General features: G+C 37.0%; 1 protein-coding gene across 1 annotated transcript; it reads right to left on the bottom strand.

Annotated features, from left to right (window-relative positions):
- Positions 1-53: 53 nt before the first annotated feature.
- Positions 54-23,915, bottom strand: LZTFL1 (leucine zipper transcription factor like 1). Its single transcript, XM_060685924.2, has 10 exons — positions 23,870-23,915; positions 22,775-22,899; positions 14,383-14,577; positions 14,043-14,103; positions 12,686-12,754; positions 9,788-9,853; positions 9,248-9,325; positions 6,123-6,296; positions 5,664-5,767; positions 54-935 (listed from the first exon to the last, which is right to left on the bottom strand). The coding sequence occupies exons 1-10, from the start codon at positions 23,870-23,872 to the stop codon at positions 917-919; spliced, it is 894 nt and encodes a 297-aa protein (XP_060541907.1). The 5' UTR covers positions 23,873-23,915; the 3' UTR covers positions 54-916.
- Positions 23,916-23,968: the final 53 nt, after the last annotated feature.

The following is a 23,968-nucleotide window of genomic DNA, read 5'->3' as shown; positions in this document are numbered from 1 at the left end:
GCTTTTTAATAAAGGTGGTATTAGCATTTAGCATGAATGCTCAGGAAATCATCTTTTCATTTTAGCCAAAACCATTTATTTCTTTTATATGCAAATATTAACTTTTTCAGGAATGAAACAAATAAGGAACATAGTTGGAAGTCCTTATGTATTGCAAATACTAAACAAACAAGCCTGGATGGGAAAGCGGAAGAGGCAACATATTTTAATTTTGTCTCTCTTATGTTTACTTAATGCTTTATCAGTTACTTTTTGCACATCGCATATACAGAATATTATGTAGCATTTGTTTATTTCTGTACCCTGTATAAAGACCTGACCTTCCTAAGTAATGCTTTTTGCTTTGTCTGAATTACTTGGTGATTTGTATTTTCGAATGGACAATAAAGCTCCTTTGCATAGCTAAAAGTGTCTCTCTTAGGGATCAAGTTCTTACTAGCTTCAAGCCAAACGTAGGTGCTATGTTTAATGGCAACAGAATCATTTCTAGCTAATATTTCTAGCTAATATTCTGAAAAAGAAAAGCAATATTTCAGAAAAATAAAAACTGTAGGGAGGTTTCTTTAGAATTGTATTTTAACAGTACGCAAAGAACTATAATTAACTATTTTGAACTAAGTTCATAATAAATTTTTTTACTGAAAGAAGATAAACGTTGGTAAACGTTCTGCATTTGTACTTGTTATGCAGTATATGATCTAAACATTTAAAATGGCCCTAAACCACAAATATGTATGTTTTTTTTATTCAGCATTTTCTCTTATGGCTTTCTAATAATAAAATGTTTAAAAAAGGAAGTAGACTGCTTAGAAAACATACTGAAACATATTGAACAACAAATCCTTTTTCCCAAATCTGTATTTTCATTCCATTTCATTTTGTGGCAGTTTCTTGAAACAAAATAACCTCTTCAGAATTAATCATCTGGTTCATATCTATGAAAGTAAAATAGAAAAATACTTAGATGTAATTTTTCACACAACACATTTTGCATTTCACATTACAATAGAGAAATTAATCTATTGTTTGAATAAATAATCAGCATTTGTTGGAAGAATCACATTCTTCCCCTGAAAGAACAGGTTCACAGCCTGGGAGCATATTTATTTATTTAATTTATTGACAAGATTTAGATCAGGAGTCCCCAAATTCTGGACCTCAGGGACCACCAAAGTCATAATTTTAAATCCCGCGAACCCTAATTCATAATTTTAAGTACCGCAGACCACTAATATGATTTTTTTTAAAAAGATAAATACATTTGTAAAATGATGAACAGAGAACTTCCATTTTATTAATATGAATTGCACCTATTTAATATAACAAAATTACAAATGCTTATTTAATTATTACAAAATCTTTAAAGGTTGTTTAATTGTAACAAAATTTTATTTTTGTTTTATTTTTGTTTTAAATTGTAACAAAAGTTAGTTTTATGTTTGTTTTATTTTTGTTTTAAATTATAACAAAAGTTAGTGTAATTATTACAAAATAATTGAAGCTTATTTAAGTATTACACATTTTTTGTGTGATATTTGTTCCTGCTTGCTTGAAATAAGTTTATGGATGTTTGGCTCCAATGATGATACTGCAACACAGAGAGTCATTTTTATTTCGAACTGAGACTGATACCTACTTTTAATTGCTGTGAAAGCTGAAAATGTCTTTTCGCACAAAATGTTGTTGAAAATTGAATCAAAATTTTCATTGTTTTTTCACTCAGCAATGGATATTCACTTTTTACGGAGAGCCAGAAATGAGGTCTTGATATGGATGACTGGAATTTAGCTTTGAGACCATCATCAGATGATAGATCGATGAAACTGTTGCTGTCAACCGGCAGCTGGTAACCATTGTTCAACAGCACTTACAATCACTCACAGAATCTTTTGGTCATTACTACCAAAGAAAGAAGATCATTTGCTGCAAATGGATCTATTATCCACATACTGCCATGTCTGGGATCTTCTTTCTTTGGTAGTAATGACCAAAAGATTCTGTGAGTGATTGTAAGTGCTGTTGAACAATGGTTACCACCTGCCGGTTGACATCCTTCTCTCCCATATATTCATCAAAATTTGAAAACATCTGCAGATCTTCTTCAGCCAATCGCATTTGTCACAGTAGTATTTTCTTTTGAAAAGCATCCATTTTACCTCGTAATGTGAACACATCCTTAAGTTGTCCTTGCAAAGATAAGTTTAGTTCATTTAACAGCGAAAAAATATCTGCCAGGTATGCAAGCTTGGCTACCCACTCATCATCAGACAAGAGTTCTTGAAATTTTGGATTATTTTGCTGGGAGAAAAATAATTTGACTTCTTCGCGCAGGGTGAACAGTCGGGTTAGTACTTTGCTCCTTGACAGCCATATCACCCCAGCGTGCAGAAGGTGAGTATACTCGGAACCCATTTCTTCACAAAGTGCCTCAAACATTCGAGAATTTAGCACTTTGTGTCGAATTTCATTTACAATTTTAATAACATCTGAAAATACTTTGTGTAGTTCTGGGGACATTTTTTTCGCTGCACGTTGCTCACGATGTATAATGAATGCAGTGTGTAGACAAAATGTCTGGGTGGCCAACATTTTTCACCTTTGCAACAGTTCCTGAAAGATGTCCAGTCATGTTTGCGGCACCTTCTGTACATATACCAATACATTTTTTCCATTATATTCCATGTTCCAAGAAATATCTATTCAGTGCTTCAAAAATCTCAGAGCTAGTTATTCCACCCGGCAAGTTGAGTGAACAAAGTAGTTCTTCCTGTAACTCTCCTTCACACTCAATCCTCACAAAAGAAAGGAGAAGTGCCTTGTTACTTATGTCTGTTGTGTCAGATCCCTAAAAGTGATACTGCCATTCAAGTGGAGGAAGGGGGGACTTGGATTCGATTTACTAGCATGGCCTGTGTCATCAGATATTTTACAACCTATATCCTGGCGCCAAGGAAGCCTGATATTCCCTTTACCTGCAGGAATTTATATGATAGCCATGTGGGTTGTCTCACTTTAAAGGGTAGTGGTGGGAATGCATGTTTGTTCGGGTTCTCAAAGGAAATAATAAGAAAACATCTTCACACTTGTGTATTGGCTAAAATCTGCATTCTGACTTAAAGGGAGGGGTCTCTACCACTTTAATCATACTGCTTTGCCTAAGGGTATTCAGATTGTGCTTTAGCTGGATGGCTTTCACTTCTGCTTAATAAAAGAATCCTTTTGAACAACTACGTTTCAAGAGTTCGTACTTTCTTAAGTTGGAAGGAGAGACGATCCTTACGTGTTGATTCATCAAGTTGAATTGCATAAAATTGTGAATTTTTCACCATTTTTGTAACTTGATTTTCAATATCTTCAGCCATGTCTTCAATTCTGCACTTGACAGTGGTAGTGGACATAGGAATTGCTTTCAGTTTCTGGACAGCTTGCTTTCCCAAAACCTCTTCACTGGCTTGTAACATGCAAGGCTTAACTAATTCTTCTCCAATAGTATATAGCTTTTTATTTTTTGCAATCTGAAGTGCTATCAAAAAAGAAGCCTTTAATAAGGACTTGTCTTCAAGTGTCATTTTTATAAATGCTTGCTTGCTTTTGCATATTTACATACTTTTTTTGAAAATATTCAAATGATTTGTTAACCAAATCTGGGTGTTTTGAGTGCAAGTGTCTTCTGAGTTTCGAAGGTTTCGTGCCATCATTGGATAAATTCTCAGAACACACAACACAAAATGGCCGTGGATCCAGCTCACTACCAGGTTCTTGAATAAATCCAAAATTCAAGTAGTTCAAATCATATCTTCTTGATACTTTGAGTTTTTACTTCTTTCCGCCTCCAGTTTGAATGCTCTTCCTAATGGTGCCTGATGAGGACTGTGAAGGCTGATTCATTGATCAGTTCACAATTAAGCAAAGTACACATATTGTTATTGCTACTATTATCATTAGTAACATTATCTTTTGTATTACTAACGAAATACAAAATATTCCTTTGCGTTTTTTCATTCATCATGGAAACCATTTGAATCTAAAACCAAACAAGAAAATCAAATTGATGCCATTAAATATTACAGTTTTTAAAAATACAGTTAGGATCAAACTTAACTAAAAAGAGTGTCAGGGAAATAAGTAAAACAACTGGATGAGAATCAGTATCCTCAGAGCAGGGTGACTGTTGTAATAGTCGAAACAATAATGAAGCATACGTTGCTTCATTTTAAGATTACCCTGACATCACCCTGCACACTTCACTGAGGACTACGAGCATCCTTGTCCTAAGGATGCAGGTAATACTTTCCGCAGGATACATTAAAAACCAAAACAAAGCAGGTGCAAAAGGCAAGTGAAGGGAAACCAAAAGGCAGGAGGAAGCCCAGGGCGTGGGTGGGCGGAGCAGGCCACCCCACCCTCCAAAAAGAGGAAGGAAAGCAGTCACAGGTCTCCTGTTGGTCGCGTGGCGAATTCAACAGCAGCCTTCCACGGTAGAGGGGCGGGACACCATGTGCCCCTCTCACCCAGAGAGCCCACGAAACCTCCTCCAGATTAGGTGAGGGGGGGGGGAGTGAGGCGGAATAGAAGTAACATTCCTTGCCCCCGGACTGCAGACGGGGTGAGAAGGCATTTGCAAATGAAGTAGCACCTGACATCCTCACCCCAAGCCGCCCGCCCCCCCTCCCCGAGAGCGCAGTTCTGCACTGGCTGCGTGAAAGGAGTCGCATTTGGAGAGAATCCGGAGCGCAGCCCCAGTGAAGGTCCACTCAGACCTGCTCATTCAGCCTGCCTCCACATGCCTTCCACAGTATGTCCTCCTCGGGCACCTGCAAGCTGGACTGGAAATAAGGAAGTGCCTTCCGCATCTCCCTCCCACCTTCACTTCTGGCAGCACCAGGCACCCCCAGAGCGACTCCAGTGCATCCTGTCCATTCTCAAATGCCTCCAGAGGCGCCCGCCGACCCACCATAGGCAGATGGATGCACGTGGTCCCAACCCCCGCTAGGTCTCGTGGCCTTGGCTCTCCTGGTGCCTTCCGAAGCGCAGGATGTGGCAATGGTCGAGCCACTCCAGAAAAGCCATCAGTGACCCCCACCCTCCCCCGGTCCAGGCCAGCCAAAAAACACCTGCCGCCTCCGTTACACATGCTGGGTACCTTTTTCCTCAGCAGCCTCTCACCTTGTAGGCAGCGCTTCACGCCGCTAGGCTGGCTGGCAGGCTCACCTTCCTGACCAGAACAGCTCCGCAACTGCGCCACTTCTTTCCCCAGAGCTGGAACAGCTCATCCCCCTCTCAGGCTCCAAACTGAGCGACCCTGCATCTCCGGCCAAGGCTGGCCAAGCGAAGAAAAGTGGGGCTGGCCCAGCTGAGGAGAGTGCTTCTTTGGCAGGCATGCACACGCCAAAGTGTTTAAAGAAATTATACACTTTTAAGAGTGTGGCCTGGCGTGTGAGCGGGATGATGTGAAAGATTTCTCTTTCTCTTTCTCTTGGACCACCAGTTGGTGACCTAGGATTTAGATGGCTTCCTATTTCATATAATGATTCTAAGTTGCTGGCAACAATCCATAAAAACAAATTTGAATTTTTAAAAAATTGTCATGATTCAATCAAGCCAAATATCATTAATAAAAAAAATAGAACGTATAAAAATACAAGTGAAGAAAAATCACTTACTTTGAAAGCTTCTTTCGTAGCTCTTTTATCTGATCATTCTTTTTTGAAAGAATCTCCTTCATATTGCGATAGGCAGCAGTTTGTTGGAACTTCTTTTCTAATTCCTATACATTTTGAATCATTAAAATATTATTTTAAAAATATTACATTTGTATTATACTAGCATTAAAACATTCAAAATGCCAGTATCTATAAATATAAATGAAAAATAAGTATGATAGAGTATTTGTAAAACAAAACTGTTTAGTTTAGCAAAATACTTCATGTAAAAAGCCTAATCAAACTCATAAAGTATTTAATTATTTATATTTATAATATGTTGAAGCTTATTTTTTATTATTAAAATCAACATGGGATTAAAAAAATATTCAAGAGCATGGTATCTAGCTACTATTCCAGAATAAGAATTAAAGTTGAAAAAAGACAAAGGTGGCCACAAATGTAGCTGGGAAAACAAACCTTTTCAGCCAGTAGTAACTGCTCTTGAACCTTAAGTAAGTCATGTTTTGTTGATACCAGATTCTCTTCTAAGGATTTTTGACTTGCAGTACTGTCTTGCAGTGTTTTCTCAAACTGACACTTCAAATTAGCCATAGTATTTTCTAGTTCACTAACATCCTGAGTAGTGTTAAACTGAAAAAAAGGATATATGATTATTGAGAAAATAAATATCTAGCCAAATATTTATTTAACAATATTGTGTGTGTGTGTGTGTGTACATACACATATATACATACATACATATATATATATTTGCATCCACATATACATATATACCCACATGTCCCTTTTAAAAAAACTGAAGTTCTTAGATGTAAAATTACATGCAATATATTCCTTTGTTAAAATATTGACAGATAAAGGTAATCCTCAGAATGGACCATAAAGCATTTACAGCCAAAGTCAAACCCACCCACCTGTGTTATTTGACTGCCTTTTGGATGCTTGGCAAACTATTTGCATTTATGATTAAGGCCTTGTCAGGTTGCCAAGTGCCCTGCAATCATGTATCTGCAATCTTCTCTGTCACCTTCCCTGGAAAGTCAATGGGGTAGCTGATAGAGAAGATATTACATTTGAGGTTTGTTCCCCTGGCGTGCCAAGAGATTTTCCATCCCCTCCATGCAGAAATTATCCCGCACACTGAAGGAACAGACCTCAGATTTGGCGAAAATGCAACAAATGCCAGCGTTCTGAACCTTCTAGAATGGTGGTGTTCACCACCATTTTCCCTCTTCTCTGAAAGGTTCAGAAATGTTCTAGAAGTAAAAAAATGCCAACTAATATTTCCAGAGGGGAAATCCCTTGGCACACTGGAGAAATGGGCCTAAAATCTGGCAAAAGCATTAGTGAATATCAGTGTTCATGTAACTGATTTCCCTGGTAGGATGGAGAGAGTTTAGACTCAAGGTGTGATGGGAAGCCTAGGTCCTCTTCCTGTCCATTCCTAGGAGGGTCAGACGCTCTCCCTGGCAGTGGGTTTAACAACCCACACAGCTGCTCACTCAACAACCACAATTGAGGGAGCTGGGATTGAAGTCTTTGAGTGAAGCAGTCAAGTGGCATCTTGCTTAATGATCGCTTCACTCAATGACCAACATTCCTGGCCAAATATGGTAATAAGCAGAAGACTACTTATATCTTACACAGAATTTCATAGAAATAAACCCAATCCAAAGATACTGTAGAAAACCTGAAGTCATAAAATTCAATGGACTCAATCGGATAGCATTTGTTAACATTCTAACATTAGAAATATTATTAAATAGAGCAAATCAAGAGATAAAGGGAATGAAAATTAAGAGAGATAATAAATAATAAATAAATAAATAAAAGAAAAAGAGGATTCGGAATACTATGCAGTTTGGGAAAATTGGTATAGGTGGGTAGATAACAGAAACAAAAATAGGTAATATTTATAAGGAAGCTGAGGATATATATATGTATATAATGTAGATTTTATGTGACTTGTTAATCCAAAGTATATAAAAATGACACTGTCTGTTCGAATATGTATTAGAGTTTTGGAAAAGAAAAACTACAATAAAAATTATGTAAAAAAAAAAGGATTTGTTAACATTTATAAAATAATATTAAATGAAAATTTTAAATTGACAGCATTAAGAGAAAAGGGGGACACACATGAAACGAATTCACAAAATTTATTTGATTAATGTTATTAATAGATAGACTTATATACAATATATAAAGTTTTATTAGTTTCAAATTTGTATTTGATTCTATTCCTACACAAAACTTGCAGGTACATCTTTAAGAATTACCCAGCTAACAGGCTGGGTAACCAAGACCCTACTGTTCCGACAGGCGGGGCTGTCTAATTGAATGATTTTAAATTGTGTTTTAACTTTGGGTTTTAAAATTCGGCCAAAACTATTTAATGATTTTAATTAATTTTAACTATGATATTGTATATTTATGTTTTTAATTTTGGCTGTACACCGCCCTGAGTCCTTCGGGAGGAGGGCGGTATATAAATAATAATAATAATAATAATAATAATAATAATAATATTAAATGGCCATAAATAAGTCCTACACAGCAATCTGAAGGTTCTCCTAGGGAGAAAAGCAAGATTGTCATGGCAATAATTTTAAAATACTACTCTACAGAAAAATTATTTGGATTTCATGGTGGATTTATCTGGATTTATCCTACTTTATTTCATTTGTTGAATTTATTTTAATTCTACTGATCTAGTGAATTTGAAACTATTTTTAGTTTACTTGGATCATTTTTATTTTTCCCCAACTGAAATCACAAAAGGGCTCCAACACAAGGAGCTGAATATTGCACAAAGTTTGGTAATTGTCAGAATATAATGGCCTTTAATGAGATCTTATTAAAGCCTACAATGTCTTTGCTTTTTTATTATGTTGCACTTAATATTTTATATTTATATTTATTCTTTGAACAACTGAATAGCCCTTCCTGAACTTTATAAACTATTTTTAAACATAATTTTTACTTTTGAAAAATGATCCAGCAGGGACAAAATAAAAAAAAGATTCAACAAGTCTGAAGGAAATTAATGGGACTGTGGAGAAATTTGTATTTATTTACCAGAAATCAAATGCCTATTCACAAATGAACAGTTAAAATGTAAAAAAGTTGAGTTGAAATAATGTTTTGACTAATCTATTTAATTGGGTTCTCTTTATTTAGTTTTAGGATTTGTGTGAAGAATAGATCACATTTTAAGGAATATTTATGCAGAAATATTGAAAATTCAAAGGAGTTCACAAACCTTTATGTAACATTGTATCTTTGAGAGGCATGTATTAAAAAGATAGTGTTAATTTGCTAATGCAAGGATTCAGATCAAAAATTGTGGTGGAAAAAATAGAATATATTATGGAGTATATTAGGAATATCATAGAACTTGAAAAAATAGGATGAAGCATGGAGAGCATTAGTATTATGGTTTAAAATTGGACTATGCAACAAAGCATATTTACATGAGTTAAGTTCACCATAAAATTTTGAAACACAGCTAAAATAATTTTCATGGAATAATTTTATCAAAACAGTTGTAGTTATTTGATATGGTCTAAAATATTTTATACCTTTTGATCCCCCTGAGCAATCTGTATGGTCTGTAAAGCCTTTTCTAACTTTGATTTTTCATCCAGTGCATTTGTAGCCTGCAAAAGATTTGAAAATTCAGGTCAAACCTTATTTTAAAAAGAAACATCCATCCACTCATGATTTACCATTTTCTTCTTCCGAGTATATTCATCCATCTAACCATCCATCTACTCATTTATGGTAAAGCCTCAATCTAACAGATCATGTTGGATAAAGACAGTTAAATAGGAACATATGTCATTCATTGAGAACTACATCATTATGTCTTTTGCATATTTTACAAATTGTGTCGTTTTCATGGCAATCTGCATCATTTGTGAAATGAAGTCATTATACAAGTTAAGTAAATTGATTCAAATTACATAATATAATCTAACATAAATGTAAGTATCTTCAGGTGAAACAGATTTTTCCATTATTTTGTGGAATATCTAGATGGAAATGTCCATTGCACCTCAGATGCATTAAATGAATGTTTGTTAAGTCAAAATCATACTTGATTTATCAAAGGATTTTACCTGCATCTCTATTGTCTTTAATCGAGTTTTCAGTTTTTCATTTTCTTCATGAAGCCTTGCAATTTCCTGTGGGCAAAATATCAAACAAACTGTAGAAATATTTAAATGTTTTATAGAATCATTTATCACAGTTTGAAAAAGGTAATGCTTATGTATACTGCACTAGTAGAGATTGTCTGTTTAATTAGTGTGGATTTTCCGCCTGACATAGTAGGTTTTAATTACTATTTAAATTGATTTTTTTACCTTTGCACATTGCTCGAACTCATGTACAAGTGAATTGTTGTAGAAATAACTTAAGTTATAAATTAAATAAATTACATTAAAATACATTTGCCTTCATTTATAAAATACATAAACCCCAATATGAGATTATTAGGCTTTGACACATTTGATTTTAACAAATCAAACTATTTCATCTGGGCCAGAACTAATGCCTCTTTTCAGTTAATGTTTCCTGTTTCATTATGTTGCTGCTGATGGACTACAAGGTGAAGGAAATAGTAGGAATAAACTAAGGATAATAAACTAATGACATTGGTAAATGTTCCTTCTGTAATTTGGGAGGAGGAATGGATTAATTTCAGTTGCTTTATGTACATCTATTCCTGTATTTTTTCTGTTGACAATCTGAATTTCTCCTACATATTTGACTATTTATTCTGCTAAATTCCTGACATAGTAAACAAAGTTTTTTAAAAAAATCTAACCACTACGTATGCTTAGACTTCAGATTGTTGAATTAACATAAAATGACAGGTTGTTCGTGTTAGTGTTCTTAGGGTACATGCTTGTTACATATATTCTCATCAAACATCCAAGATTTAGACCTAACATTCTGCAATCCAATTAGTGATGCACTACAAAAAGCAACATAAAAATAATTAGCTGAAAATAATATCATTTATTCTTAAGTGAACCTTAATTATAATCAAGGGAAGCTGGCAGGGAAGGTTGTAAGCTGCTAACATCTGTTGAAAAATTCCCTCTTCTCTCTAGGGCAGGGGTCAGCAATCTTAAACACTCAAAGAGCCACAAAGGTCCTAACCAGAAGCCCCCGTTCAATTCGGGAGCCAACCAGAAGTCCGGATCCTCCATCATAGTCTCCCTCTAGCGTAGCGTCTTTTTTTCTCTGCCGACTGGAAGTCAATTCCTCCACCATAGTGTCTCCTCCTAGCGCGGCATCCTTTTTCCTCTACCTGATTCAGAACACAGGACCTAACCGAAAGCCCTATCAATTGTGGTGCTAACCAGCAACAGGGAGCCACAGCAGAGGGATGAAAGAGCCACATGCTGCTCCAGAGCCACAGGTTGCTGACCTCTGCTCTAGGGGCTGGTTGAAAGAGCTGCTTCCCAAAGGAAGCTGAGCTGCTTTTGCAGGGTGCAGAAACAGAAGTGAAATCTTGAAGACGATGATGATCCTGCATCCTGCCTAACAGATTTCCTTCTATGTACAGAGGGGAGTTAAAATTCCTCTGCCGGGGTGCAGAAATGGAGCCAAAATCCTTTTTGAGTTGTCTTTTTTATTAGTTTATAATATAAAATACAAAAATACAAAAGCAAGTAATAGGAAAAATAGGGGAGGGGAAAAGGGAAGGGAAAAGTGTAGAAAAGAAGAGGAAAAGAAAGAAAAGGCATTGATTTCCAGCTCCCTTTGGTGCAGTAAAATAAGATAGTAACATCAAACATCTATTTTTTTACTTTTACACAATAGTATAAACTATCCATTTCTTCTATAATCACAAATCTATCTGATCAATACAACCCAAAACCAAAGTTTCATTTTTTCCACCTCAAACACAAAGTCCAGAAACAGTTTCCAAGTAGAAACAAAAATAATTGTTTTATCCTTTCTTTTATCAAAGCAGTTAATTTAGCCACCTCTGCTAATCAACTTTTGCAGCCATTTGTCCATTGTGGGGAAGCATTGAAGCCAAAATCCTGAAATTACCTCTGTTCCTGTACTCCACCAAAAGAGTTCCCTTCCATGTATGGAGGGGTCCTGAACTCCCGATAGGCAGTTTTCAGCCCCCAGTTATGAGAGGGAGTTGAAATCAAAGCAAATTGTGACAATCAACATAGTAAAGTAAGGCGTGTAGAATGCCTCAGGCAAGTAGGGGAAGCCCTGGGAAGCAGTATGTTTCTTCATTCAGTAGCTGAAAAAACAGTGAAGCAGTCACATGGGTGTTGTGCTTAACTACTACTTTCTTCAATAACTGAGTTTTCTGTCCCAACTGTGTTTTTTAACTACTTGTACATGTTACTGGAAAGCATGGGGCAGACTACATATGGTCTGGATCACTGACCAGGAAGTAATAAATAATAAACAGTCAACATTCTGAGATGCTGCCAACTACTTCTCCCAATGTGATGCTGGGAGAACTTTTAGGGAATGTTACATTTTCTAAAGTTCTCCCAATGCCTCACAGGGAGAGAAGCAATTGGCAGCATCTCAGAAACCAGCCTTATCAAGCTCACATTTTCAAATATAATCTTTCTTTGAAGCTTCTCCCCAGAACAATATTTGGTTCCATTTTACTCAAGCTCCAGAGCATTACTGTGTATTCAACAAAATTCTGATCTGTTTTAAATATTTTTTTGAACATTTACTCTACTTGCAAAGAATACAAAGACAAAGTATATAATATTTCCAAATTATTTGTTATTTTTCTTTTTTCAAATGTTTCCAAATCATTCGTGGATTTTTCTTTTTTCAGGTGTGTATGCTAAAATACAGAGAATTTGTTTTTACTAGTAAGTCATTAGCAATTTAAAGTTATTACAATAATTACTTAAACTTCTAAATATAGCTTGAATAATAAGGAATACATTTAGTTTAATTGATAACTAGGTATACTTAGTGGAGTGAAGTTAAACAATTATTATATGAATGGTCACCTTGTTTAGCAATTCTGATGCTCCCTCATGCAATGGAGTAAGTTTAGTTTTAACCAACTCTGGATTCAGCTAAAAAGGAAAAAAAATACAAATCAAGTGTCTCTAAGATAATATTAATTTATTCAGAAGTAGGATCTCCCAAATCAAACTAATTTTAAGGTGTATTCTAAAATTAATATTTAGAAATTATTGTTCACCCTTCTCTTATTCTGATAGGAAAAATCATTTCTAGTTAGCATTTGCAATCAGATAAGATCACACACATACATATACTGTATATATCAAAAAGAGATATAAATTAAAATAACACCAAAGCTAAAAGCAGAAAACAAATTTTGTTTTGCAGTTAAAAAGAGATTAGAAAAGCTGCTTTATATCTGCCAAGTGATTTTTTTTCTTTGATTCTACATATCATTGAAATTTTTAAACAAATTCTGTATGTAACTTTGAATCTGAACCTTGTAAGCCAAAAACTACTTTATGACATCCTTTAGTAACATTGGAAGGATTCTTGAAATGGGCAATACAACTTGCCTCTTAGAAGATATATTGTGTTGGTTTTATTTCCCAAAGTCCCAAAGATATATTGATATATATCTTCAATACATCTTTGATATGATTATATATTGTGTTGATCTCACCTCCAAAGTCACAAAGGTAAATTATACCATACACAGTTTTCCTGTATTACAGCTTTTTAACATAAATACCTATCTATATAGGAATTTCTATATTAAAGAAATAATAGGTTGGCCTCGGGAAACAATTTATTTAAATCTTGGTAAATTGGACCTATCCAGCTGGTAAAACTGGTAAAATCTTCCCTTTAATATTGGCTCCAACATTTTCCAATCCTAATGCCAACAGTGTTCTCAAAGAGAATCTCTGACCTACAAAAGTAACTTTCTGTACTATTTGTCCTTAAATTGCAATTGACAAACCAAATTCAGTCACTTCCTCCTGCTGACTGGTAACATATTCAGACTTGAATACAGTGAGCACCCAAAATGCTTTGCATTGATTTGTGCTACCTGTGCTACATTTACCGATAAAGAAAGTAGACATCTATTTACCATTACGCCTGTCAAGGGACACTAAGTAACCAATGCAGAAGACATGGGGAAGGGTAGGTAATGGTGCAAAAGTTAACAGAAGAAAATAAAATGTTGTATTAACCCCAGAATCAGATACCAAACTAATCAAGGCAATAAAAAAAATTGCTGAGGACAAAAAATTAGAATAATGTCTCGTACTAAATTTCTATAAAATCCTCAGGACTTGTACATGTACCCATGACAACAATATAAACCCACAGCTATTTTTCCATTTGATCACTCTTTTAAAAATAAAGTCATACCTTCTTATTTGAAGATGTAAATTCTGATTTTTCAAACTCAGCAACTTGTTCTAATAAATCCCTTGAAAAAAGCAATAAATATTTTAGTTAAGTCTATTGAACATTAAATTACATTCAGTAGATGGCAGAATCACTCAGCTAACCTTGGTTGATCTCAGATGTTAATTAGACTTAAGAGAAAGACTGGCAGAGCCAGGGAGTGGGGTGAAAAGGGGATCAGCCTAGAATCACTATGTAAACTCAAATCAAGTATATCCAAAGTTGATTCATTATGAATAAAGAAAGCATATGTATTAATAGAACTATTTAAAATCTATGAAGTTATCTTTAAAGTCCTCACCTATTTTCAAGTTCTGAAATGTCAGTCTGCAATTTAAGACACCATTTCTCTGCCTGGGAAAAAAATTGTCGTAAAAGTAATACATTGGTGTAAGTTGTATTAATAAGTTCTGATTCCACCTCACTATGCACTACAGTCTGTAAACCATCCAGGATATCAGTCACTTCATCTACAGTGAATGTATCTTCCACAAGCCTAAAGAGAAGAATACAGAAATAGAATAATTGTTAAAACTATGCTAATTATTCCAAAAACATTTTTTGAAAAGTAGTTTATGTAGGCATTCAATCTCACTAAATATAGCCAAGATGTAATATGTCATGAATGGAATTCAGATTTATTCATAAATTTATTCAGAATTTATTCAGCAAAACTAACAAAAACCAGCACAAATTCATAGTCTCAGAGGAAATTACTCATTTCATCAATAAATAGCAAAGATGAAACCTATATGTTAAGAATTTTATTTCTAAATTTGTAAATAATTTACTTATTCGTCTCGACCTTCAAACCGCTGCACCCCGCCGCAGGGAGGCAGAGCCGGTAAGATGGTTCCGCCCCAGGCGCCTGATGGAACCTGATATGTTCCAGATGGAGCTTGGGCCATTTCCCGAGGCTCTGGCACACGCCTCGACTGGAGACCTAGTGGCTGCCTGGGATAGGGCGGCCGCTGGAGCTCTGGATTGGGTCGTGCCTTTGCAGCCTCTGACCTGGCGCCGATCTCATTTGGCTCCTTGGTTCACTGAGGAGCTGAGGGAGTTGGAGCGCCGGAAAAGACGCCTAGAGAGTAGTTGGAGGGCCAGTCTTTCTGAATCGGACCGGACACTGGTAAGATCCCATATTAGGAATTACCTAGTGGCAATAAAAGCAGCGAAATGTAGTTATTTTGCTGCTCTTATTGCGTCATCAGATAACCGCCCAGCCACCCTGTTTAGGGTGACCTGCTCCCTGCTCCACCAGGAAATGCGGGAGGACCCCTTGGAGGGTAGAGCTGAGGATTTTGTTCAATATCTGTATGACAAAATCACTCAGATCCGGGAAGATCTGGACTCCAACTGGGTAGTCTCAGGGGGAGGGACTGGGGCAGGTCTTGAGAATGTTATCTGGGATGAGTTTGATCCTGTGACCCCTGAGGACGTGGACAGGATTCTGGGCAGACTGAACGCGACCACTTATTTATTGGACCCGTGTCCCTCCTGGTTAGTGCTGGCTTCCCAGGAAGTGACGCGAGGCTGGCTCCAGGGGATTATAAATGCTTCGTTGGGTGAGGGTGACTTCCCCACCGCCTTGAAAAAGGCGGTGGTGAGGCCTCTCCTCAAGAAGCCTTCCCTGGACCCGGCAATGTTGGTTAATTATCGTCCAGTCTCCAACCTTCGTTTTGTGGCGAAGGTTGTCAAGAGTGTGGTTGCGCAACAGCTTCCCCAGCACCTGGATGAGACGACGTATCTGGATCTGTTCCAGTCGGGTTTCAGGCCCGGGTACAGCATGGAAACGGCATTGGTCGCGTTGGTTGATGATCTCTGGAGGGCTCGGGACAGGGGGTGCTCCTCTGTCCTGGTCCTGTTAGACCTCTCAGCGGCTTTTGATACCATCAACCATGGTATCATGCTGCACCGGTTGGAAGAGTTAGGGGTGGGAGGCACTGTACTATGGTGGTTCTCCTCCTTTCTCTCCGGCCGGTTGCAGTCTGTGTTGGCAGGGGGGGCAGAGGTCGACCCCGAGACCCCACATATGTGGGGTGCCACAAGGGTCGGTCCTCTCGCCCCTTTTGTTCAACATTTATGTAAAGCCGTTGGGCGAAATCATCCGTGGTTTCAGGGTAAAGTACCACCAGTATGCTGATGACACCCAGCTGTACATCTCCACCCCGGACCACCCCAACGATGCCCTTGAAGTGATGTCTCGGTGTCTGGAGGCCGTGCGGATCTGGATGGGGAGGAACAGGCTCAGGCTCAACCCATCCAAGTCCGAGTGGCTGTGGTTTCCGACGTCCCGATATAGTCAGTTGATGCCATCACTGATTATTGGGGGCGAATCGCTGGCCCCCACGGAGAGGGCTCGCAACTTGGGCGTCCTCCTGGATTCACGGCTGTCTTTAGAAGAGCATTTGATGGCCGTGACCGGGAGGATCTTTCATCAGGTTCGCCTGATTCGCCAGTTGCGTCCCTTTCTGGATCGGGACTCGTTACGCACGGTCACTCATGCCCTCGTCACCTCCCGCCTGGACTATTGCAATGCTCTCTACATGGGGCTCCCCTTGAGGAGCACCCGGAGGCTCCAACTGGCGCAGAGTGCGGCCGCGCGGGTGGTTATGGGAGCAACATGGCGCTCCCGTGTGACACCTCTCCTGCGCGAGCTGCACTGGCTCCCGGTGGTCTTCCGGGTGCGCTTCAAGGTTTTGGTTACCACCAGAATGCTCCATGGCTTAGGACCTGGCTACTTACAGGACCGCCTACTACCACAAACAGCCTCCCACCGGCCAGTACGCTCTCATAGAGAGGGGCTCCTCCAGGTGCCGTCAGCCAAACAATGTCGACTGGCGGCCCCTAGGGGGAGGGCCTTCTCTGTGGGGGCACCTACTATCTGGAACGAGCTCCCCCCGGAGATACGGAGGATCCCGGATCTGCGCACTTTCCGCCGTGCTTTGAAGACCCTCCTATTCCAGCAGGCCGGCCTGGCCTAATTTTCTCCCCTTCTTTTAAATTTTAAATTGAAATTTTAATTCGTTTTAAATCATTAGGAATTTTAACTGTCTCGGGCAAAAATTATTTAATTTGGTTTTAATTATGTTTTTTAACTTTTGTATTCATGTGTTTTATTTTGTGCCTGTTCACCGCCCTGAGTCCTTCGGGAGTAGGGCGGTATACAAATTTAATAAAATGAAATGAAATGAAAAATGAAAATATATTTATTTATTACGTCAATCTATATACAGGTAGTCTTCGATTTTTAACCACAATTGGAATCAGAATCTCAATCACTGAGTGCAGCATCGTTAAGCTAGATGTCCACATTACTGCCCATGTGACTGTTTTCCTTAATGACTGTAATACCAGCAGTCCTGGTTGTAGTCATTAAGCAACTGCACAGGTTGTTAAGCAGATAGAATCTCAGGTGCCTTAAGGGAGTGAGAAAGACCGTAGAAGGCTGCACTCAAGGGCTGAAAATCTTCTGTGCCAAATCCAAGCAGGATTTTCAGGATGTAATTTAATGCAACATTTTACAATGATGAGAAGTACTTTATGAGTTGTAAAGCATCCTTTCTGAAACCATCATAATTCCAGAGCATCATTAAATAAATGTACTTGCCTGTCTTGCAATTGTGACACTTTGCATTGAAACTGCATTTAAATAAAATTATGGTTGATATATGGAAGATTTTGAATGAATATGGGTCAGTGGTGAAATCTAAAATTTGTTACTACCGGTTCTGTGGTGTGGCTTGGTGGGGGGGGGGGTAATGTGACTGGGTGGGCGTGGCTAAATTTTTTTTAACTTCGGCGGAGGTTGTAAAAAATGCTTTCAAAAGGCTCTGACAATCCCAGCTGAGTTGCCTGATCATCAGAGGCTTTTTTTCTTTTAAAAGCCTCTGCCGATCAGGCAACTCAGCTTGGATTGTCAGAGGCATTTAAAAGAAAAAAAGCCTCTGCCGATCAGGCAACTCAGCTTAGATCGTCAGAGGCTTTTAAAAGAAAAAAAGCCTCCGCCGATCAGGCAACTCAGCTGGGATCGTCAGAGGCTTTTTTTTTTTTTACTTTTTTTTTTTTTATTGAAAAAGTTTTTCAAATACAAGTTTTTCCCCCTTTTCCTCCCTTCTTCCCTAACCCCCCCTCACCACCCATCCCCCCCTGTGACTTCTTCTTCACAACAATAAGCTAATTCATAATTAATTACATAATATTTTACCATGCCCTTACTCACTCCTCAAAGTACTGACCCTTAGCAAAGTATTCTTATAACTCCGCTTTTCTCCGCTTTTCACAATCTACCCTTTTTCTCCTCCCCCAAACTTGTAAAATATTATTATTATTACAACAACATAACCTTTACTTTTATATATATTATATATATTAATTTAACATTTCAAAGCAGCCTTCTCCAAATTTAACATTTGTTCAGTTCTATCCAATTCTTCCACTCCCCAAAATATATGTCTTAAAAACCCTTTTTCTTAAACTAATCAATCACTAAACTAGCCTATTTCAACCCAGTTTCCTGCAAGATTACCATGCACTACAATTCTAAATATAATCCACTGCCCACTCTACTAAAATATACATATGTCTATATATACATTCCATTTTATAAAAAAAGACAATAACTTTAAATTTATAATTCATTTAGTATCTTCTTTGATGTCTTTCCACTAGATTGTTAAATCCATCATCCATAATAGGGTAACATAGCATCCTGGTGCAACAGTTTATTCAAAATCTTCAGTCATCTTCTGCCCCCATCAATAATAAATATCCTCATGTATATATAAAAATAAAAACAACCACCCGAGTGACATTATAATTATATTCCATATAGTTGTAATTGTGGTTTTCATCAGGATTATAAATCCCCATCATCTTTGTGGGTAACAGCCAGATCTTCTGCATGCCCCAACATGACTCTCTTGCCTTGTAACTCAAAATAGATATAATATATTTATCGGTAAAAGAAATCCAAAATAGATAGTTCAAATCCAACAATGTAAGGCTCTTTCCACATCCCAAAATCACGGCATTGCAGAGATCTGCCACTTTCCTCAAGATAGTATTAAACAATAATTCGCCTCCAATATCTTTTCACATGTTCATTTATTTTTTTAAAATCCCTGGCTTCACTGTTGCTTGATTTAGAAACTACTATTTCTACGAAATCTGTTTCTTTTCTTTTTCTTTTGCGGGTTGCATTTCCATCCAGATTTCCTTCCTACAAGTTGTGTATCAGCTGATCGGTTGTCATTCTGCTTTGTAAATTGATCTTGTTGGTTTTGTTTTATTATCCCATATGTCTTTTCCTTCACTTGTATATCAACTGGTTGATTTACGCACTTGTTTGTAAGTTGATAGTTAATCACATTAGAATCAGATGACACTGCTCTCAAATTTATAGACAGTCCAGCTGGGGTATCCAAGGAGTCCAAAGACAGTTTATCTACCACAGCCTCTGTAATTTGATGTTTTCCCTTTATTTCCAACTCCTTTTGCTTGTCCTGTGTTATGCCTAAAGATGTTAAATTTATTTTTAAAATTTTTTGATAAAATTCTTCCGCTTTTTCGACAGTATCCAGTTGGTATCTTACTCCTTGGTGTCTCAATATTAAACCAACTGGGACGTCCCACCTAAATAGAATATTCCTTTTTTTTAACTCATTCACTAGAAAACCAAATTTCTTCCTCTCCATTAACATCTTGGGCGGGAGTTCCTTAAAAATCCAAATCTTTCTTCCACGAAATTGCAAAGCAGAATCATAAGAATTCTGGACAATATTATTTCTAATTTCTTTGTCTGTAAAATAAATCACCACATCTCTAGGCAATTGCCTTTGTTTTGCCAACCAGGAGTTTATTCTATAAATTCTGTCAATCCTGCAAAACACTTCATCAGGTTGAACCTTTAAAATCCCAGCCAGAATTTCAGAAGATATCTTCCTTAAATCATCTCTGTCATCTTCCTGCAAACCTCTCAGTCTAATTGCATATTCTGTAAAATTGTATTGGATCATTAAAACTTCTCTTTCAATCCTCTGTTGTACATTTTCTTCAATAACAGTCTTTTGATCAGCCTCCATTTTAAGTTTGTCTTCTGAACTATTATCCTGAATGTTTGCCAAATCCTTTTTAATTTTTTGGATCTTGTCATCCAAATTCTCCTCAGTTTCTTTCATTTTAGAGTTAGTATTTGCTTCCAACTGAGTCATAAAGTCTGCTAAGCCATTAGCTACTTTTAAAATCTTTCGATCCAGAAAGCCAAACTTAGATTTCACCAATTCACCAATTTCTTTGATTTCCAACTTAAATTTTTCAAGTTGCTGATTCACAATCTCATCCCTTCTTACAATCTCCTCAAGAAGAAATTCTATTATATTAAAGTCAGGTTTCTGTGACTGGAGAGTTAAAACTTGTTGATGTAATTTATTAATGGGGGAATCCCCCCCCACTGCCTGTTTGTCTAGTTTTATAAGTCTCAGTGCCATTTTTCCACGCAGACAAAATTTACTGGAAAAGAGAGAAAAAAAAACTTTTTTCCAACCAAGATCAATATCAGATCCTCAAAGAGAAAGAAAAAAAAAAAAAGAAAAAAAAAACCAAAATGAGAGTGAGATTTTGCCTTCAGTTACAGCCAAAAGTATTCATTCCGCTACTTTGTAATTAAAAACGGAAGGAGTTTCCCTTTCAGCCTCTCTTCAAGCCGCAGCAGCAATCGCCATTTAAAAAAAAACTTTTTTCCCTTCACTTCACTTCTTAGGCAAAATAGAATAAAAAGAATACTTGCACTTCAGGATCAGAGGTCCAGCTCATATCTTCTTTAATTAATTTATTTGACAGATTTACAGGCTTGCTTTTGCCCCCTAGCTCTGCGTGTAGCAGAGGTTTCCCAGAGCCCGGAGCATCGGCTGGGGATACGGGGAGTCTCTTCCGCTCCCTCCCAAAAGTAAATAAAAAACTTTTGGGATTAGGCAGAGGACTCTACCCACCCCAGCCGGCTCTATCTCCGTTTCCTAATGGAAACGGAGTTTTTTCGAGCCGCCATTCCGCTGAAAAAGGTGGCTCTTACAGGCAGTGGGTTCGACGATCCCGAAGGAGTGTCCAGCGGGGACAAGCAGCAAACCGGAAGTCCTTTTTTTTTACTTTTAAAAGCATTTTTTCAGCCGAAGAGGTTGTAGAAAAAATGTTTTTAATTTTTTTTTAAAAAAGCCTCTGATGATTGTGCAGCTCAGCTAGCCATGGAGGGGGGGCAGGGATTTTTGGTACCGGTTCTCCGAACCACCCCCCTCCATCGCTACAGGATCGGGGGATCCGGTCCGAACCAGGAGCATTTCACTCCTGATATGGGTGATACCACAATCAAATTTTAATTTCCTATATTTTCTCAAACTTCATAAGGGAATTTCTGAAGATAGCTATTCAAAAGGTATGGGCTATCATGTAGAAACCAGTAAAGTACTCATAAGTGCACAAAATATATCTAGGGCAAAATCCTAACAGTGGTTAGATAATTAAAGAATTTTAAATATTCCATTTTAAGATGGTACTTTTGAAACAAGCAACATTTGAAACAAATATCTGCACATTATAATTAATTAATAAGAGATACAATGCTTGTCTTTCATATTTGAATTCTGTAATATGCATGAGGCTATATTTTTATAACAATTTTTCAGCAAAAATGCTACCAATGGCTTAAAACAATTTATATAAATGTCTGATACACATACTTAATAAAATAACAAGCTGGAAACATTTTTAACACAAGGAAGAGAAGCTATAAGAGCAAAGAAGGGTCAGTTGATACCATAATAAAGGTGGCTATATACAAATATGCCACAATTTGGCCTTCCATTTTATTAAAAAGAAAGGTGTTGGGAATCACTTCTAAGTACTGATTTAATCAATATTGGAGTAATTATATAAGAGACTAATAACAAATGCAATATAGAAAGAGATTATGCACATCTTGACTGTGCAGGCTTTTGGATTCAAAGGCAAAAATGAGATTTTAATTCATATAGAATTTATTTATTTATTTATTTATTTATTTATTTATTTATTTATTTATTTATTTATTTATTTTATTATATTTCTATACCGCCCTTCTCCTGCGGGACTCAGGGCGGTGTACAGCCAGGATAAAATTAACACAACAGTGCCTTTTCCCAGTACTGAATCGTGTAAGAATAGCACTTTAAAAACTGTAGAAAGGGGACTGAGTGCTGTCATAAAAAAACCCACCTCTAAATAGTGGCTATGACTCTATGATTGAAATTATATATCTTTTATGTGTGTTACACAACCACAGCTGTCATCTTGAATATTTGGATATCCTATGCACACATACTTGGTTGCAGATTAATATGTGCATGCTTGATTGTGTTTCAAAGCACCTTTTTACCTTTGAATTCAAAGTTTGTAGACTCTAATGTGTTTGAGTCTTATCACTATTTATTTTGTATTACTATTTATATACCCCATGTTATCTGGCATAAATATTGAAAATAAAATTAAAAAGATTTAAACTGAACATGAGGACGCTTCCAAATCTTATGCATAGTTGCAGTATTGTTCTATTTCTCATATTGGTAAATATGATCATGCTCTAATTACAGTATGCATTTTCGACAGTATGTTTAAAATTATGGCTAAAATTGGCATCTAAGTTAATTTTTCCATTCTCATATTACCTGCTTTCCTTAAGGTCTTGAAAACAAGAGTCTACCGTCTTAAGGCGCAGACCACGTTTAGAGCGTGCAAATCGCATGTAGTTGATTACTTCATTCTGATGGTGATCATTTAGACCCAACTCTGCCTGTATATAGAATATAAAATACTGATATAAAGATTTTCTATAATATTTAAAGGACTTTTTATCATATTTAAAGAATTTATATGCTTAATTTAAAGGGTACATAAGCTTTCCCATAACTAAAGAAATGATTTATAGAAAATTTTCTGAAAATATACTCAGAATATTGCCCCTTAATAAAATACTGTATATTTTTACACCATTTTTAAGTCACTGTGCCCACCATATAATTACATTGTCCAGATTTAAAAATCAAACCTGGTAGCCATGATGTTAATCAATACTATAAAAACTGAATAAATATATACAATCTTCATACACTCTTAGAAAAGAACAGCATATGCAAAAAGAAAAATGAGAATGAGAGAATATCAAGTAGAAATTCATCATCGACATTCTCAGATTCATTTGATATCAACAATGCTCTCATTCAAAGCAAAAGATACCCCTACTGAAAGATGCACCACTATTTCTGTCTGATCTATCCAGCACAAATCAATACTAAGAATAATCCTGCAAGCGATTTGATAGCAAACCAGCAAGAAAAAAGGGGAAAAAAAGAGGTGGGGAGGGTTATGATCATATTTGCAAGACAAAATACGGTATCAGAGAGATGTGTGTAATGCGAATTCGGCGTAAGTAAAAGCTTCCATATCAATGTTGTAAAAACAGCATGCGCTTTCTGTGTCTCTTTGCTGCTATCTAGTGATACGGATTTTTGCAGTCAAGAGGTAGCCCTATCTTTAGCGTCACAGGGGTCTTAATGTTACACGATTTTAATTTCTAATGTAAAGATCTAAACTGATAATTTGGAATACGGTAAGGGACGATCGGGCCTCTTTTGAGTTGGGGGAGAAAAGCGCCACATTTTGAGCGAATAATCCCAAATTCCATTTCTCCCGGGAAGTGAAACAAGAGCATAACCGAATATTGAAGGGGCGGCTGAAAAATAGCAGTAGCGTCGGTTGCTCACCATGACGAACCGCCGGTGGCCCACAACGAAGAAGACGCCACGATTTACCGAACTAAGGTTGCCATGGTGAAGAAACGAAAACCTCGCGAGCGTCTTCTT

Source organism: Pantherophis guttatus, chromosome 4 (genome assembly GCF_059756535.1).
Source record: "Pantherophis guttatus breed Tessera chromosome 4, ASM5975653v1, whole genome shotgun sequence".
NCBI classification, from domain to species: Eukaryota; Metazoa; Chordata; class Lepidosauria; order Squamata; family Colubridae; genus Pantherophis; species Pantherophis guttatus.
The sequence above is the reverse complement of the archived record's forward strand: the minus strand, read 5'-3'. Positions and strand labels throughout refer to the sequence as shown.